The sequence below is a fragment of the Rattus norvegicus genome, chromosome 3 (assembly GCF_036323735.1).
Source record: "Rattus norvegicus strain BN/NHsdMcwi chromosome 3, GRCr8, whole genome shotgun sequence".
Taxonomy (NCBI): Eukaryota; Metazoa; Chordata; class Mammalia; order Rodentia; family Muridae; genus Rattus; species Rattus norvegicus.
In genome coordinates, this window is record NC_086021.1 from 121,887,312 (window position 1) to 121,906,414 (window position 19,103).

Consider the following 19,103-nt stretch of genomic DNA (forward strand, 5'->3'; position numbering starts at 1 on the left):
GAGGCATGGCTCTGTACCGTCTATGACAACTGCACATTATCTCATTGGTGGGAATAAATCCTTTCCCAGAGTACATACTGAAAGCCATATTGTGAAAATCATGATATGCTGTGAATATATTATACCCAGCCTTGCTCGCCAATGCAGTCACCACGCATTCCTCAGTAAGGTTCCCTTCAGTGCATTTGAAGGGGAAAAATCATTCAGTAACTCACTCGACAGTTCCAACATCCTGCTGACTTCAAATCACTATTACCCAGCCCTGTCCATCTACCGATCCACACACTCTATTCTCTTCTTACAGTGTCATATGATAGTCCCAGATTGTTAATTCATAATGTTCTAATTTCACTTATTATTGAAATTTTCATACTAATAATATTCTAACAAATGCCCTCATTCTACTAATAGGTATAATTTAAAAGATATACTTGCTTTTTATTTTACTGTTTTGCCAGCAAAATGAACACATTGGGAGGTATAAAATAATGATCTTGTCACAATATACTAATATTGAAGTTGAAAGGTGGACATAACTAATTCAAGAGAGGAAAATAACTTTATATATGCAGTATACATCCTAAGAACATAAGTTTTTTTGTCTTGTTTTTGTTTGTTTGTTTTTGTTTCATTTTTAGTACTGAGAATTCTCAAGCCAGATGAAGACTCACTTGCCCAACCTGATGTAAAGGGACAGATGGGATCTCGGCACTACAGCACAGTCTGTAACTGATTCTGCTTCTTCACAATGAAGACAGCAGTAGTCTTATATATTTGAAGTTAGCATTAGAGTCCTTCTCAGCAAATGCTTACTCCTAAACCCTAGCTCATCATCACCAGAGCCCAGCATAAAATCTTGAAAGGATAAATTTACCACCCCCCAGTTTTTGTAAGGCCATTTCCTTTCCTCCTATAAAATAGTCCCAATTTCCATCCTGCCCCAACACTTTCAGAATTGTTCAAATATCCAACAGAAGTAGACTGGGTAATTCAAATGAGTTCAGTACTCACTGCTCTGTTAGTAAGCTGTGAGTGAACACCTAACCTACTACAGGAGCAGAGCTTAGAGAGCTGCAGAGCACCCACAGAAAAGTCCAAGGTACTACCTCTCTTCTCAAGAGGCTCACAATCCATGGGAGGGTGCAAGGGGAAGCCTTGCATGCTTCACCTCATCTAAGAGAGCTAGGGTCATCTTTTCAATAGTGGCATTCATATATTGTAAACCAAGAACCAATAAGGCAGACTGTTTCCTACCAAAGTGAAATAATAAAAGTGAGTTGCAACCATTTAGAGAATGATAAAAAAAAAAAAAAAAGTCATACTCTTACCTTGGTTGTCATCTGGTCTTAGATTTGCTAATGCAACAATTTGGTGCCCCTCGGCAATGCACCGCATCATGTTGTAACAGCTGTCCTTCCCACCACTGTAAAACAAGTCAGTGGAGAAAAGGGTATGAATGCCAGGCCTCTGATTAAACACAGAATCACTGGACAAAATCAAACACATTCTTACTCTGCTTTCCAGAGTCCATGAGGAACTGTTTCACAATTACAGTATGATAACACACACATTTGCAGATAGGATGAACACTGAGCTCATGAATCTGAAGATCTAAGGTTGCTACTTCTAGGAATTTATGAAATCACAAGCATTTATAATACAGAGGTTCTAAATAAAGTATATTGGGTACAGTGGTTTTATATAAAATAAAAAGAGATATGAACATAATTATTCAGAATGATATCCTAAACACTTATTTTATACATTCCTGAGAATTAAAAAAAAATCTAGGGGCTACAGAGATGTCTCAGTAGTTAAGACCACTGGCTGTTCTTCCAGAGGACCAATCTTCAGTCCCAAGCACTCATCTGTAACTCCAGTTCCAGGAGATCCAATGCCTTCTTAGGGCTTCTATAAGCAAGCAAGTAGTATACAGATATACATGCGTAACATAAAATAAAATAAAACACTTTTAAATCTGTTCTAACCACATGAAACCTAGCTATTGGCTACCAATACCCATCAAAGGATGATATTCAGATATAAAAATCTGAATCCAAACTGTACAATACACTGTGATATACTTGATTCTAAATTCTATACAATGAAAATCCAAATGCTGACCTATATCCATAGTCAAGCCTTAGTATACTCAGTACTTCAGCCATTGCTGCCTAGACAATAGCACTGCAGGATTCCTTAGGAGGAAGAGAAATCAAAGGGCAAAGGAGTGTATTATGAAGGCCAGGCCTCCTCTTTTCAACATGTGCCTAAGTAGGTCTTCAGGGTCCTCTTACTATGCCCCCTCAATTAATAAATAAATAATGTTTCACAGTATGTTAAAGATTTATGTCAACTCTTCAAATATGGTTTCAAAGTATTTCCCAAGCTATGTTCTATAGAACACAGGGTACTCAAAGAACAAACAGCAGTCAGGAGCAATGAATCTGTTACTATTAATTATTATTATGATGATGATCTCTGATTTACTTTACATCCTGATCCCAGCTTTCCCTCCCTCCTCTCCCCCAAGTCGAGTCCACCCTCGTGCCCTCCTCACCCACCACTCCATCCCTTCTTCTCAGAAAAGGGGAGGCCTCCTCTGGATATCAGCCAGCCTTGGCATATCAAATTGCAATAAGATTAGGTGCATCTTCTTTGAGACTAGACAAGCAGTCCAGTTAGGACAGAGGGATCAAAAGGCAGAAAATGTAATCACAATATATTTGGGTTTCTATGCTTCAGCATAAATTTAAAATAGCATGCCTAAATAATCGTCAAGCTTTTATTCAACAGTGCAATTTTTTTTTTGAGGTACTTTAGCCTTTGACTTAATGATATATAGGAATGTGTTTCATTTTGTCCTGGAAATACACTCCTACCCCATCAATTGTTGTACACGCAAATTTAAATATATGCATGCAAGTACACACTGCACACATATTTATCAAACTGAAGCTTAAATATATGGACTTGTTATACACAATTATACACAGTACACATAAATATGTATATTTATTCTGTGCACTTATTTCCTAAAATATACCGTTCTTACAAGCTGTAAAACTTCTCTAACATTGTCTCTTTATGCCTATCCACTAAGTATTTTGAGGAACACCCTCCCCTGATACATTCTCCTCTCCAGTTTCACATGTTTTACTACCCCTGCCCAGCTTTGGTAAACTAAAATTCATCACTACTTTCCTGGCCTAATTTTAACTTTTATCTCTCTTCACCAAATTATCCTGATGGCTAAAGCTTCATTATTCCCTTATGCATAAAATTTATTAAATTATGGTGGCTTTTCAGTTCCTTAAAATGGCAGGGAATCAACAGATCTGGCATTTTCCTGTCAAGACAGAGAAACTGAAATAGGACTCGCCGAGAGTCTGTAATAAAATACTGTCAACTAACATGAGTTACCTAGGGCCTTAAACAGTTTTTGTGCATTCTTCGCTGTGCTCACAAAGAGTCTTTGGTCATGTAGTGGAACTCACACTTCTCTGAGGTCTAAACCTTAAGAAAAAATATACTTAAGGGTTTTAAACTAACATTGCTACGTCGTGTCCCTCATCACTTTCAGGCACCGAAACAAATCAGGGATAGCTCTGCGTATCAGCTACAGGATTTGGACTTTTAAGTAAGTTACTATAAATTTCAAACTACTTTTGGACTATGGCTTGGGTTGCCCACGGTAAGGCAAATTCATGGTATCCAAAGCAACTTCAATCCAAAGTATCTAGCATAATCCTAGCATATTTTCAACTCAACCAGGAAGGAATTTCAATGGAGGTGTTTAACAGGTATGAGCAACACAATCTCAAACCATCCAGGGGTTCTACACCCATCCCTGCAAGGTACAGATGTAAGAGAGTGTAGTCGCATTCCTCAATCCTGGGAGGGCTCAGGTCAGCTTGAGACTAGGAATGATTTGTAAGATTGAAGGGAATTATAAAGGACAAAAACTGAAAACAAGTAAGTGAAGTTAACAGCGGCTCTCAACGTTCAGAGCGAATAAAAGTCCAAAAGGCGTGGTGGCCATGTGCCCTCATGGGAGAAGGACCCAGGCATTAGTGCTCCTCAGCTTGGCCAAGACGCCGGAGAGGAGGGGCGCGAGCCGGCTAGTGGGCCCGAACAGCAGATTGCCCCGCCTCTTCCGGTGGCCGTGGCGCCAACCCGCCCACGCGGCGCCCCAAGAAGTGGCTCCGGAGTTTCCTACAGTGGCCGCGTCGGGAAACAGCCTTGCCCAGGAGTAAAGAGATCGCCCCACTCATTACCTGATCAGGGCTGCGACCCTCATTCTGAGCTCAGTGAGCGTGCGTGCGGTCACCACAGACGCCAGGCCCCGGTCCTGTGGCGGCAGTACCTACACACGCGGTCCTCGCCCGGGTGTTTGCTGCGCTGCCTGCCCGCGACTATGCCTACTGCCCCTTCAGCACCTTGCTGAACACCCGGGCATAGAGGGTAGGTAGTCTCAGCACCTATTTTCTCTTACATGGATATGTAGCTCAGGTTTAAAAAAAAGAAAGAAAGGAAGAAAGAAAAGAAAAAAGGTTAGGCGCAGCCTAACCACCTAAGTAAGGGCTGTGAAGCTGCCAGGGGGGAAGGGCATGCCCTTGTTAAATTACTTGAAGGTGCTGGGATTGTCTGGGTAGTAAGTTCAAGTTCACAAGTCCCAAGATTTGAAACACTGCCCTGGAAAGGGGAATTAGCCTCTTACCTTTCTTCGTCAATTCCAAGAAAATTTACCCCCACCAATTAAAAAAAAAACAAAAACCCATTAACACCTGAACACTTTTAACTTTGAGGTTTATATCCTTCCCCATTGAATCAGTGAGGATACATGACCTCCATTTCCTGTACTTTTTTTTTTTTTTAAAGCATTTTCCCGGGGTTGGGGATTTAGCTCAGTGGTAGAGCGCTTGCCTAGCAAGCCCAAGGCCCTGGGTTCGGTCCCCAGCTCAAAAAAAAAAAAAAAAAGACCTGATTAAAGCATTTTCCCAATACAAAAGATGAAAAACTTGCACTACAGAAAGCAGAAAGAAAATCTAATTTAAAATACACTCACCAGTACTTGAAAGTACTAAGCACTGTTTAGAGTTCCTGGGATCAACTGTGATTATAGACGGTCATGCCTACCTATATCCATGAACAGGGTGTTTGTGTGGAGGTATAAGAAGAAAGCAGGTGATACGCTATACAGTTATAATGAGAATTGTATGTTAAAAACTGGGAAATAATGTACCAAAAACAAAACAAAACAAAACAGGCGGGGAATTATCACAGGCAGAGAAAATAAGAATGTAGAACTAAATAGTATCCAGGTAGGCATTATTGGCGAGTTATCTGACTTTAACTTATATATCTTTGAATATATGTTATATATTCATATAGCTAGAATATATTATCCAACAGTAATAATTTATACACATTATATATACACATATACACACATGTATACATATACAAAACACATATATAATACACACATATATTTATATATATTCAAAGAGTTTCAGTGAACTCCCCAAATCCATCTTATTAATCCAATCAATCCATTAATTCAAGTTAATCTCCCTTTATACTTTTCACCTGACTCTTTTAATTGGATTTTAATTGATGACTGCTGGCAGGACATGTATTGGGCACAGGTTGTGAACCTCAAGTTTGATGACATATAACAGGACAGATTACTGTAACTGGAAAAGAGTAACCAGAATGAGTGATGGAACATGAAGTTTGGGTAGTAGAGAGGAAAGACTATATAAGGTGTTGTAAGCCATTTCAGACTTTATAGCACAGATATGGTTGAAGGTTTTATAAGGACTACAGGCTTTTATAACACTGCAGTATTGAGAACGTATCTATTAGGGAAGACATCTACTCTACTGTTCTGGGAGAGATGATGTAATTTAAAAACAAGATGATGGATTTGGCGAAACATGAAAAGATTACTAATTTTTTTAAAGAGCCAATGTAATTGAATAAATTGATATGCATTACTAAAGAAAGCCATGATAATAATGCCATGAACTAAAGTTAGTATGTGTAAAACACCTCAAATTGTGTCAGATACACATAAGCAGTTTTGCCATGTTACAAATGCTTTCATTGACTCCAAATAGTTGGTATGGGTCACCATGGCATTAATAATTTGCTGTATCAGTATTATATGCATGTGTGTTAAAATTCTGTGATAATGGTAATTTACCAAATCAATTAAGTATTTGAGATATTGGTGACTGGTTAGACATAGAACATTCAAATTAAACATTCATTCACAGTATAGCATATCGAATTTTGAAAGTAATTTACATAATACATTTGGCAGATCATTGGGAATTGAGTCCATTGAACTGAAGCATAGTTTAGGGTAGGATAGGACTAGAAAGATAAGGACAGGAAAAACACATACATCTTCAAATAAAGAGGTTAGCCTTACTGGTGGGGAGGTTATGTTGGTCAGAGAGGAAGACAAATTGGATAGTCTGGGGCTGATGCCCAGTTATCTAGGGTCAGGAAAAGCCACTAAAAATAATAGCAATACCAGGAAGAGTAATCTGGCTGTTTACATTAATTTTAAAAAGTTGTGTGGATTATCAGTAATCCACATGTTGACTGATTTGATAAAATAAATAGCAAGTGCCTCAAAGACTCATTTTTAAAAATTTTCTACCATTTAAAATAATTTTTCCTTGCTACTTTTCAAGAGGAGGTGAGAAAATAACTTGCTCTCCTTAAAGCTACATATTAATGTTTATGTTTTATTTCTCTGTGTTTAGCCTCATGCTAGGATATTCTCATCAAAAATATTTATTATAATGTGTATATACTGAGGTTTATCTATAAGTGAGGGGATAATATGCTCAGGCCATTAACCAAGGTCAACCAGTTTTCAAAGGGTTTTCTGGCTTCTTTCTGCCACTTTATATTATCCTCAGTATTGTGCATTTTACCCCTTGTGGGGGAGGGGATACTCAAACCTTTCAACCAAAGTTCTTTCAACTAATGGAATTTCTTGGGTGACCTGATATAACAGTGCCAAATGTATTCTTTCTTTCTTTCTTTCTTTCTTTCTTTCTTTCTTTCTTTCTTTCTTTCTTTCTTTCTTTTTTAACCAACCTTTACCCTAAGCCAAAGTTCTCCATTACAAGAACTGTAAATTGAGCTTCTAATGGCATAGTTCTAACATCTCGTTTGTGCCCTGAGAACAGTTCAGGAACAGTCTGACCTGGTACAGCCTTGGTAGTGGATCTAAAAGTACAGCAGTCAGAATCTAAAACAGTTGCTAAGAATGGCAGTGATCTAGCTGCTCCATGAGGTCTCTAATCCCTTCTATCTAAGACTGCCCTATGAAAATGGAGGTTACCTGAAGGAGTGGAGCTCTTGCTGTTGCAATTCATCTTAGCCCTCACCTGTTTGTGTGGTACATTTGTTTCTGTCCATTCCACATTTCCCTCCACCTCAGCAATCACTTACACAGATTGTCCTTATTGGTTTTCCTGCCAGTCCTAATGGGTCTCAGCCATGAGGCAGTAGATTCCTTTCAGTCTTGTTCTGCTGCATGTGTCATGTCACATATACAACTGGGAAAGGGCACCAAGCGGATCATCTGGGTTCCACATGTGGGTGACTTCATTCCTAGTGTATTGAGAATCCTTACGCCTCATAACCAGTTACTCTAGCTTGTAGGTCTTTGCATACAGAATACTTAATGCGACTTGACTGTATTCTGAAGTTCAATGAATCCTTGCTCAGCCTTCTTTGAAGTCCAATATTTTGTTAAAACTTGTGAGAGGCAAAGGAGAGATTTCCTTAGTAAGTCCTTGGCCAATGTTACTTTCAGCCTTTCATTTTTCAGATCCATGTTTTCCTCCTAATGTGTGTCATATATAGAGATCTGATTTATCACTTATGCCTCTATCCTGAGGCATGACCACCCACCCTTGCAGGTTCTCTTCTGAGCTACTGATTTACATATGACTTCGATTGGCTAGCTTTATTTAAATAAACACAATGTGTGCCACTTAGATACTGTGCACCTGGCCCAAGGCTGTACTTCCTTGTCTGTGAAGTGAGTTTTTTTGTGGATACTCGGCTCAGTGGGATTCCATGCCTACAATGCCAATGATACCATGTGGAGTGGTGCAGACAGGGCAACACCAAGTCTTAGGATATTTATTGTGCCCAGGCAAAGGTTAGGAGAAGCTTGAAAGTATGGCCTGAATGAACTCTGTTATGAATCCGAGCATTGTCATGTGGTGGCTTTCACCTGGGGTTTTAATCACTGATATGGAGAAAATAGCTCTCTGAGTTCATCTCTCTGTGCCTGCCACAATGAAGCAGAATGACTCCAAACCACATGAGAATGAGCAGGAAATTTAGACTCTCACATTGTGCTCTGCTCTAGCAAGAGACATACAGAGAAGAGTTTATTCAAACCAAGAATAGCATTTGAAGGAAGGCCAACCTAAATTTGTGAATGTCTAACTTAAAAACAACAGTATTTTCAAGGAAATGCTTTAGTTTACTTCCAAACACATGTACTAATGTTGATCAAACTAACATACTAATAGTGGATCCTGGCAAACTGTTTTTTAAAACTCTCATAAGTTAATAGGGAAAACTTATTTTTAACTACTATCCATTTGCCGATACATAATTTGCTCAGATTTTAGGAACACTTGATTTAGTAAAAACCATATATACATAGCTTTCTACACAGATGCCATAAAGATAACTTCAACCCAGTAAATGTCAACAAGTTAAAAGGTTTCTTTTCAGTATAGCAATTTTTATTTTGTAATTCAGTGAATTGTTTTCCCCAAGATCCACCTTCCAAACACATTGTGTGCTCATGTTCTATAGCCTAAAACCACTACATACAAATGAATACTGCCTCGCTCATAGGGCCAACAAAACAGGTGAACAGAAAACTTGTCTCAAAAAACCCTCAGTCCTTTGCCAGTTTACTTAAGGAAAGTCTCCACAGCCAAACACTGTTGCCGGTAATAAGAGCTTGCAAGCTGTCACTGAATTCTGCTTCCTTGGCAGTATATCTCACTGATGTACTGATTGATAAAGACTTAGATAACCACATCAAGAAATGCTACAGGTAGTCACTCCATAACAGCTCAGAAAAGAGTCAAGTATGTCTTCCCTAAAATACCAGACAGGAAGTCATCAGAATGATGTTTCCTGAATACTTATTTCTAAGAAGACATTAATGACTTAAGAATATTTGTTGTCTAAGCCACACTTATATGAGTATTTATACAATTTGGAGTCATCAGAATATGGGAATACTTGGACCCATAGAATTAACCTTCACCATTGATACCTTGCATTGCTTTGGCTACAACATACTTTCTTAATCTTGATTTAAAATGGAATATCAGTGTATTAGGGTTCTCTAGAAGAATGAGCAGAATGGATATGTATTTAAAAGGAGTTTATTAGATTGGTACTCATGACACTGTCTGAGTAGGCCAACAGTGGCTGTCTCTACAGGGGAAATTATAAGAGCCTATAGCTACAAAGTCCACCAAGCTGGATGCCACACAAATCCCACTCTGACTCTGAAGACCTAGAGAATTCCTAGGGAACTACTGGTCTTTGGACCATACTATGAAGCCAAATAAGCAGCTGAGTTCTGATGTCAGGCTAGGGTGGAGATAGCAGCACCAACAGCAACAGAGTACAGAAACCTGCCAGTAGAAAGTAAAGGCGAACATTCCAGTGAAAAGTAAAGGCAAGCAGGAAAGAGTTAAGAGCTTTCCCCTTTGACCACCTTATAATTGGGCTGCCATTGGAAGGCACCACCCACATTTCATAGAAGCCTTCTCACACCAGTTAACCAAAGCAAGGATATTTTTCATAGGTGCATCCAGAGGCTTGTCTCCTGCTTGATTCCAGATCCAACGCTGTTGACAATGCAGAGTAGCCATCACAGAGGGGATCCACCCTTGTGAGACCCACAGAGACAATGGATCCTTCTTACCTTATACAGAATGTACTATACTCAACCCTGTACCTCCTGAAATCAATGCTGAAGAGCCATGGGGAGATTATATTACAGCCAAAAACTGAGAATAAACTAATATGACCTAGCATGTCCTCACGAAAAGGAAAAAGATGCTTCCTAAGAATGTTATCCCATAAAAGTTTTAGACATGTCCATTATGTCATACATGCAATCCTCAATGTAAGAACACAAGAACATTAAAAATAATGTAACACTTCCTACAGACCAGAACTCCAGTAACAGATTTCAAAGCTATCAAAGCGGTTGGCATAGCTGACAGGGAACTCAAAAGATTTTTTTTCAAACAACTCCATAAGATCCAAAGGAAATAAACAATGAAATGAATTTGGGTGCAAATTAAAAGTTCAGCAAAGACATATTTTATAAAGAACTGATCAGAAGTCTTAGAATTGAAAGACTTTGTATATTTGATAAGACAGCACATTTGAAAGCGTCACCATTATACTGGGTCAAGGGGAATAAAGGGGGCTGTGAACCATATCTTTTCATACTATGTTCCAACATGAAGAAATGAGGGAAAATGTAATAATATCTTTTAAACCCTTAAAAGATTATTAAAGTATCAAACTCTTGCAGCACTGGCATATCCGAAAAGGAAGAAATTATGATTAAAGACATGTTTCTAAACAGGGGAAAGAAAGAGATGACCACGACTTTATAATTTCTGATAGACATAGGAGAAAATATCTGACCATCTACAGTCAAACTCTTAAAAGAGAGTGAAATCTTTTAATCTATAAAAACATACTGTTAACTTTAAAGGAAAACTCATTAGATTAATGTGTTTCTTAGGCTCAGCATAGCATGAAAGAATGTATTTCAAATCATGTAAAACATAAATCTGAAAACAATTATTAGTGTACCTAACAAAGTTATGATTTGGAATTTAAGGATACACACATGCACAGAGAGAGGGAGAGGGAGAGGGTTAGGGAGAGGGAGAGAGAAAGGGAGAGGGAGAGGGGTAGGGAGAGGGAGAGGGAGAAAAATGTAAGGAAGGGGGAGGGAGGGAAGGAAGTAAGGAGGGAGAATAGGGGGAGAAAGAAATCCATGACCGCCATATCACTCCTACAAAGAACACTTAAAGAAATCCTTTACCTAGAATTTGAAGAAAGATAATTACCAGGATGACATGTGAAAATATAAATCCCACTAGAAGAATAGACATTTTGTGGTTGAATAGGGTCTGAGCTAGGTTTTCCCAGATTTTTGTCTTCTTATTTCAGAATGAAATAAAAGCTCACACAGATTTAAAGTGGCAGGGGAACACTACTCAAAGAAAATATAGAGAATAGTTCAGGAGACAGCACAAGAGTAGCAGGCCACCTGAGTGAAGGTGCTCAAGGGCCATTATGATTTGTCTTGTCTTTATGGGGTTCAAAAAATGAGGAGTTGGTTATTAGGGTAGAGTTTTGGGCTGTTCTCTGTTCATACATACACACAAATATATAGCCATTTCTTTCCTGTACATGTCCCTTCCCATAATTAATCTCATCTTATTCACATGCATGATCAATAGTCATAGGTATAAGATGATAAATAAGGAAATTTCTCCAAAGCTTCACTCAGGAATGAAGTTTTGCCTTGTTGTGTTTATGTCCAATGCTTCTGATGTCCAGCTTCATCATGGGGAGGGTCCTGAGCAAGGCAGGAATGGGAATGGTGCTGATTTAATAATGACTCAGAGTCAGTAGTGTATGCAAGCTGTCAGTTCAAGTGCTCTCTCTTTATCAGAGGATTCTCACATTCCTCCTTCTCCTTTCTTCCTTCTCCCTCCTCATTCTTTTGCTTTCTCCCTTCTTGTGCTTTTGCCTTCTCCCCTCTCTCATTATTTTTCCTTTCAATATTTTTTTTATTTCTAGATCATATATAAGCCTTTCTCCTATAAAATAAACCCATCTATCATTTGCTTGAGTTTTATAGATTCCTTCCTTTCTGAGCCATGCCTTTTCTTCTTGAGAACACTTTAGTTCTCTATCCTTGATGTCCCCAAGTTCACCTTAGCTAATTAGTGCAGCAGCCATTGGGCCAGAGAATACATGTATCTTCTAATATTTCCACGTTCAAGGTCAATTCTCACAATGAACAATTCTACCAAGGACCATGTAGGCTTTTATGACCTCTGTGATTAAATTTTCTAGCTCCTTTCCCATGTCCCTAAAGGCCAAGAGGAAGGACTGCTCATTGACCTCCACAGCCACATGACCACCTCCATTCCTCATTCCTGAGAACCGCATCTGGTTCATTTATCATGACATCGTTAGCTCTGAGCAATGGGGGGAGTGTGCTTCCCAGAAAGAGAGATTGAAAGTAAGATAGGAGAGACAGCAGATCAGCTTTAGGCCAGCAGCAGTAATCGGCACACGTAGGGAAAGTAGAGACCAATGGCCTGGCAAGGCTCCATGGGCAGGAATTATGTCACCTCCCACTAAAGTCATGCCAGACCGGACACAGTGCCAGCCTAGCCCACTGACCCAGGGCTCTTGGCTCCTAGATTTTGTTCCTAGGTGTTTTGAGTAAAAGGGGGGCTTCATTGAGTGATTACTAAACAGACCAACCTACTTCATTGCTTAAAGAAGGTATATGTATGTATTGGCTAAAGTAGCAGTAAATGACTTTGTCTTGTTTTTAATCTTAGAAGAGATAGCTTTTCTTGTTCAACATGCTGTTGCCTTTGGATTTGCAAAGTTTTCTATCTCTGTTGAGACGATGATATAATCTTTAGCCTTCATTCCGTTTGTGTGATACATTGTGTTTATAAATTGGCATATGTTGAACTATTCTTACAAGCCTGAAACTAAACCACCTTGATCATTGTCTATAATCAAGTTGAATGATCATTAATGAATGATTGACTTTATTTTGTAATATTCACTGCAGAGATCATTTCTTTCACCCTTAAATAGAATGTCTTATGAACGACTCTAAACTTGATGTTTAGTTCTTGGTTTTATTTTATTTTTTTGTTTGGTCTTGATATGTACTTAGTCTATCCATTGGTAAGAATAAGATATTGAACTCCACCAATTTTATTATATAAGAGCCCATCTCTCACTTTGGCCCCAAGAATGTTTATTTTATTAAATGAAAGTGTACTTTTGTTTGTATTTTTTTTCTTTTTCTTTTTTCTTTTTTCTTTTTTTTTTCCGGAGCTGGGGACTGAACCCAGGGCCTTGCGCTTGCTAGGCAAGCGCTCTACCACTGAGATAAATCCCCAACCCCTTTTGTTTGTATTTAAATTTATAATTTTATGCAGTTTTCTTGAATTGTCCTGATCTCTTCTTGCTTTATTTCCAACTCTGTTTGTAAGAAAGTATATATTTTCTTCTTTAGATTCTATTTGCTTAGAATATAATTTTCTATCCTTTCCCTTTACGTTTGTGTGTAAATCTTTGCTGACATCCAGGGTTCTGTTGTATATCTATTGTTATAGGGATTGAGCCAAAGATTTTAGACAGACAAGACAAGTAGTCTACCACTGAATTGCATTCCCAGCTTAGTATGTTGTTTCTTGAAGAAGATACAGATAAATATACACATTAAAAAAAGCACACATGAATATTTTTAGGTGGACAGATTGCATGAAGTGATCTATAAATTCAAAGAAATCCTCATCAAAGTATCAATGACTTTCTTCAAAGAACGAGGGCAAAAATCTTTAAACTCATATAAGAAGTCAAAATGATCATAAATAGCTAAAATGAATTAGAAGAACTTGAGACATAAAGCCAAGCTATAGGAATCATACATAATCTCAAGGCATACTACTTATTCACAGCAGCCTACACACAATAAATGAAAATAGACTCCAGGAAAATGAAACTTAATAGAGAACTCAGAAAAAAGAAGCCCACCCATTGGAAGCTAACTGATTCACCAAAAGGGCCAAGACATTCACTGAGGAAAGAATGGCCACCTTTATAAATGGTTCTGGAAAACTAGATATCCTATCCAGATAATTTAAACTTGACCCCCATCTCTCACCTCATGAAAAAAAAAATCAACTGAAAATGGACCAAAACTTTACTATAAGACCTGAAACCACTAGAAAGAAATAAAAGAAAAACATGTCAAGATATGTACAGGCAAAGACTCACTCTTTCTGGGAATGCAAATTAACTAAATGTCTATGAAAATTATGGAACTTCTTCAGAAAAGTAAAAATAGGATTACAATCTGCCCCAGCTGTCCTACTCTTGGGCATATATGTGAAGAAAAAGAAGTCAACATACAAAAGAGATGTCTGCATGTTCGTGTTTGTTGTGACATTGTTCACAATATCTAAGATACATAATTAGCCTAAAATGTGTGGCTGAAGAAAATATGGTAGATATACATAGTGGAATATTTGGCACTAAAGAAAAATGAAATCCTGCCACTTTCAACAAAATGAAAGGACTAGTGAACATCATGTTAAGCAAAATTACCAAGAGAAAGACAACTGCCATATGTTCTTTCTCATAGGTGGAAACTTAAAAAAGAAAACCTGAAAGTAACTTGAGATTGCTAGGTACTGGGAATGGTGCCATGGGTTGGCAATAGAAGGTAGATGGATATGATAAATGCACACTATATGTAGTATATCCTGTTATTTACAGAACTCTTCAAAGCTATGATTCAATCCAATCTACTACTGCAAGGGACTTCCATATTCATGGAAGACTCATTAATAAAAGAGAATGTACTATGTAAGTCAGTCCATTCTTTTGCCAATAGGAAAAGCTCAAATTGGAAGTATATTCCTTCTTTCATCAAACCTTTGCTGGATAAATTAGAATGAAAAGGATATGTATGTGCATCCACGAGAAATGCAATGCCCTGTTGGCAAGGATATTCACCAGAAGAAACTGTGATGCATTATTGTAGAAATGCATAAATGATACAGCCTTTCTGACACATAGTATGACCTCATCTTACATATTGTAAGCACATTGTTCTCTATCACTCTGTAATTCTACTCACAGATGTTCACTCTAGAGAAATGAACACACTTGTACTTACAAAATACATACATGAGTGATATAGCATCATTGTTGAAATTTCTGTCACTTGGGGACTAAATAAACAATTATGTAATTATATGTAGATTACTCATCAGTATTATGCATAGCAACATTCATGAAGTTTAAAATTATGCTAGTATAAAACAATCAAACACAAGCATTTGCCTTATATGGTTAGTTATGTTTACATAAAGTTTAGAGAAGGCAAAATTACCATGCTGGGCTGCTTGCCCCCTCCACTCTCTTGCTCTCATGCTCCCACTCTTTCCCCATTCCCTTCCCTCCTTTCTTTCCACATGCTCATAGCTGGTCTCTCCTCTCCTCTCCTCTCCTCTCCTCTCCTCTCCTCTCCTCTCCTCTCCTCTCCTTCCCTCTCCTCCCCTCTGCTCTCCTCCCCTCTCCTCCCCTCTGCTCTCCTCTCCTCTCCTCCCCTGTCCTCTCCTTCCCTCTCCTCTGCTCCCCTCTGCTCCCTTCCTCTTCCTTACCCAACTTCTCTCTCTCTCTCTCTCTCTCTCTCTCTCTCTCTCTCTCTCTCTCTCTCTCTCTCTCTGAGTTTCTCTGCCTCTACTACCCGCTCAACTCCCTCCCCATGCCCTGAATAAACTCTATTCTATACTAATTAAAAAAAAGATAAGCATTCAGCATGCTTAGGGTCAAGATAGAGGATATGTCAAAAGACAAAGTTCATGGTCCATGCAAAGACAAATGCCTTTGAGAAACCTTTTCCTGTGAGGAACTTTGATAGTTGTGGTGATACAATACTTTTGAATTGACAAAATTCAGCAAACTGTATGCTTGAAAGCATAGATTTTTATTAAATGCTATTAACATCAGATTAACAAAATAATAATTTCATGACTATAAAATCAGGTTCAAGTGTCTAATAAATAGTACCACTTCAACAATTCTATTTTCAGTACATGCATATAGATTATGTTAGGCTTTGAAGGAGGCCAGTATACCTACATATCTACATTTGAGGTGCATTCTTTTCCTCTAATTATTTGCCCCAACCAAGGGAAGTTCTAGGATTTCTTTATTGATGATGCATTAAGTGGAGGGCATGATACCTGCTCCAGAATGCATTCATATATTAAGCTCACCTTTATTTAAGTATGAGTTTTTTGAAGGAGTTTTGGAGATTATTGGGGACCAATAAAATATAAAGCTTCCCAATCTATCTTTAATGACAATTTTCAAACACTGTATAGCTTCAATTCAATCAGATGCTCATTAGTTATTAACCACTGAAAGGAAATTTGCATGCAGTAGCATCATTATTACCACAAAGTAACACACTGTCTTAATCTTTTCATCATTATCCTGATATTCTCTCTCAGAGAGGGTGATTCTTTAGTTTGCTCCCAAATTCTGGCAATCTATTTTATTTGATGTCTTTACCTCCTCATAATACCTATATGTATATTCAATCATTTAAAGTACATTGATATGATAGGTAGTTGACTGTATCAAAGGCTAAAAGATTTTCCAACATTTCCCTAAGCTAACAAAGCACAATTGGGAATTAGGCAAATCTAGGTTTGAATTCTAATTCTGCAAAACTACTTTGTAAGTGCAATGTGCTTTCTTTCCTTTGTCTGTAAAATCAGTATATTGATGCCTAGTGAATGAGGCAAGGGATACATTCTATCAGTGTACTTGACACGTGCAAGCTGCAAACACTTTTAAAAACTCTATAAAACAAAAACTTACATTCCATAATCAACCATAATATGAAAGATTTCAGACTAGACAGAAGAAAGTATGTGACAGAAAAATACGCCATTGTTGATTTTATTAAACCCAACGATATCAGTCATTGAGTATAAATATATAATGGCCTAAAATGGAGATAGACTGAACAAAAGAGAGATCTGCACCTATATTTGATCTACAGGACCCTCACTTTTAATATGAAAACACAGACATATTAACAGTAAAAAGATGAAGAAACAAACAGTATGCAAACTGTACTCAAAATAAAAGTGGAATGACTGTGTGTGTTAGACAATGTAGATTTCAGAGCAAAAATTACCATTATTTTCTTCCCACCTCATGTTGCACATTTTTCTCTATCTCTCCACAGTGAGCTTATGAATGCGTTTGCATACATTACTTTTATACTTCTCCAGGGGAGCATGCTATATTCACTGTTCTGTTCTTTGTTTCTCCAGCTCTATCTGTGGCAGGATTCTCTATCGCTCCGTGCATAGTTCTTTCATTCTTTTAACTTCCATAGAGTAAAAGGAAAAAGACTTTTAAGGTCCTCATCAAGGATGTCACCTTCCCAAATAATGAAGCCAGGGGAAGCCCAGGCTGGCTCTAAAGGGTGATCTGAATACTATTTAAAGAATGCTGAGGGGTTGGGGATTTAGCTCAGTGGTAGAGCCCTTGCCTAGGAAGCTCAAGGCCCTGGGTTCGGTCCCCAGCTCCAAAAGAAAAAGAAAAAAAAAAAAAGAATGCTGAACCTCGCATCATCAGCACATTCAGCAAAACATTTAGTAGTTTTGTCACTTTTAAGGGTATCTTTTTAACAATCTAGCATCTAAGATAATTTATATCTTTTTTCCAACGTATCTGTTTTCAGTCAATAACTAAAGTCTCATACATTCTATCAAGATATCTCAAAAACCTAGAGGTGGATAGCAAAAAGTGTATAGTTCATTGTCAACTGTTTGAGATATTGAAGTGTTGTACATGAACCTCAAGTCCAATGTCTCCTACAAGCTTTGCTTCTCTACATTTATATGTGCAAGAATTAAAATGATTCAAATGATAAAGTGATATCTTTATTTACTTTCATCTAGTCCAGAGTTTCCATCATTTTCTCAACCACCATCGTCCTCGGATTTAGGAAGGTATTTCCTGTCTGGTGGGATATGTAGTAGTAGTGGATAATAACACAACAGTTTGTGGTGTTTCTTTCTTTTGATAAGCTACAAGTATTTAACATAATTAAGCTCATGTGCCCTAATAAGTTTCATATGAAATACATTGAACAAAATATGTTTTTGCCAAGTTAGAAATGTTAGATTGATAAAAATATATGTAGATATAATAATTGAATTTTGGCTTTACATATTGTTAATGTTGGCACTGTGACCAGAACCCAGGTCACCTCATTTTTAAGCTAGATTGTAAACTTTAGAATCATATCTTTTTTTTTTGGATTTTTAAAAATAATGAAATGCACTCTTACACACATTATACTTCCTGAGCTAGGATGATCCTTAAAAATGTTTCTCAAGAATCTCACTTGGAAAGAATATTTTGCCTGAAGACGGAGAATACGACCAGATTTAACTACTGATTATCATCGTCAAGGAAGCCTTCATAGGACTAACCAGCACGATGGCTCAAAGTCCATCAAAATAAAATTTAGGAGTCAATTCAGTGGAAGTGGGCATATTTGAATAAATTAATTTAAATAGAAAAAACTCATTTTTATTCAAAGTAAAGGAATTTCAAGAAAAAATGGAAATACCAGTGAGAAGAGGATACACAGACATTTTTCATTTTGGTTATTTTAATATGTTAATGACTAAACATTATACTTACAGTCACTTTATGTTCTTATAATGTCAGTAAGATTTCCCTACATTAACTGTATTTTCTTTATAATGAGATAGATTAAAATTATATTTTGTTTGCACTGCTAATTTTGGATCCTTTGTGCATAGGTTTTTTTTATACCTTTTTTTATTGGCTTTTTATTTATTTATATTTAAATGTTATCCCCGATTCTAATAATGGCTTTTCATTTTCCTTTTATGTACCTGATCTTGTGCACATGCATAAAATATAAATGGAATTTGAGAAATAAGCATGTGATAGAAATGAAAATATCTAGTTGGTAATAATAAGCTGATTTAAAAAAACATGAATTTCTCATTGTGGTATAGATCTATAATACAGGCACTTTAGAGACTGAGGCAAGAGAGTTGACATGAATTCAAGTTCACCCTGAGCTACAGAGTAAGACCCTATCTACACTCTTCCCCGTGCATCACAGTTTATAAGTAATAACTAAATTCAACTGAAAGCATGAAAGGTAT

The 19,103-nt window shown here is 37.5% G+C and overlaps 1 protein-coding gene and 1 long non-coding RNA gene across 30 annotated transcripts in view; one reads left to right on the plus strand and one right to left on the minus strand.

The window, feature by feature from the left end:
* Dph6 (diphthamine biosynthesis 6) overlaps positions 1–4,416 on the minus strand; it is a 130,233-nt gene extending 125,817 nt beyond the window's left edge. For 5 of the 6 annotated variants that reach the window (XR_010064662.1, XR_010064661.1, XM_063284157.1 and 2 more), the window contains exons 1-2: positions 4,278–4,416; positions 1,329–1,423 (exon numbers count right to left, since the gene is read on the minus strand). Coding sequence is in view for 4 of the 6 variants with exons in the window: in XM_063284157.1 (XP_063140227.1) it covers positions 1,329–1,423; positions 4,278–4,300 (118 nt within the window). In the remaining 2 variants the exon portion in view is untranslated. The remainder of the gene's footprint in view (positions 1–1,328; positions 1,424–4,277) is intronic. The other variant, NM_001014181.1, reaches the window with a different exon arrangement.
* Positions 1–19,103, plus strand: part of LOC102552721 (uncharacterized) — a 166,816-nt gene that overhangs the window by 88,555 nt on the left and 59,158 nt on the right. For 5 of the 24 annotated variants that reach the window (XR_010065326.1, XR_010065325.1, XR_010065314.1 and 2 more), the window contains exon 1: positions 4,326–4,464. The exons of the other annotated variants lie outside the window; for them this stretch is intronic. This is a non-coding gene — a long non-coding RNA (uncharacterized LOC102552721). Of the gene's footprint in view, positions 1–4,325; positions 4,465–19,103 lie in introns of those variants that run through there. 24 annotated transcript variants of the gene reach the window in all.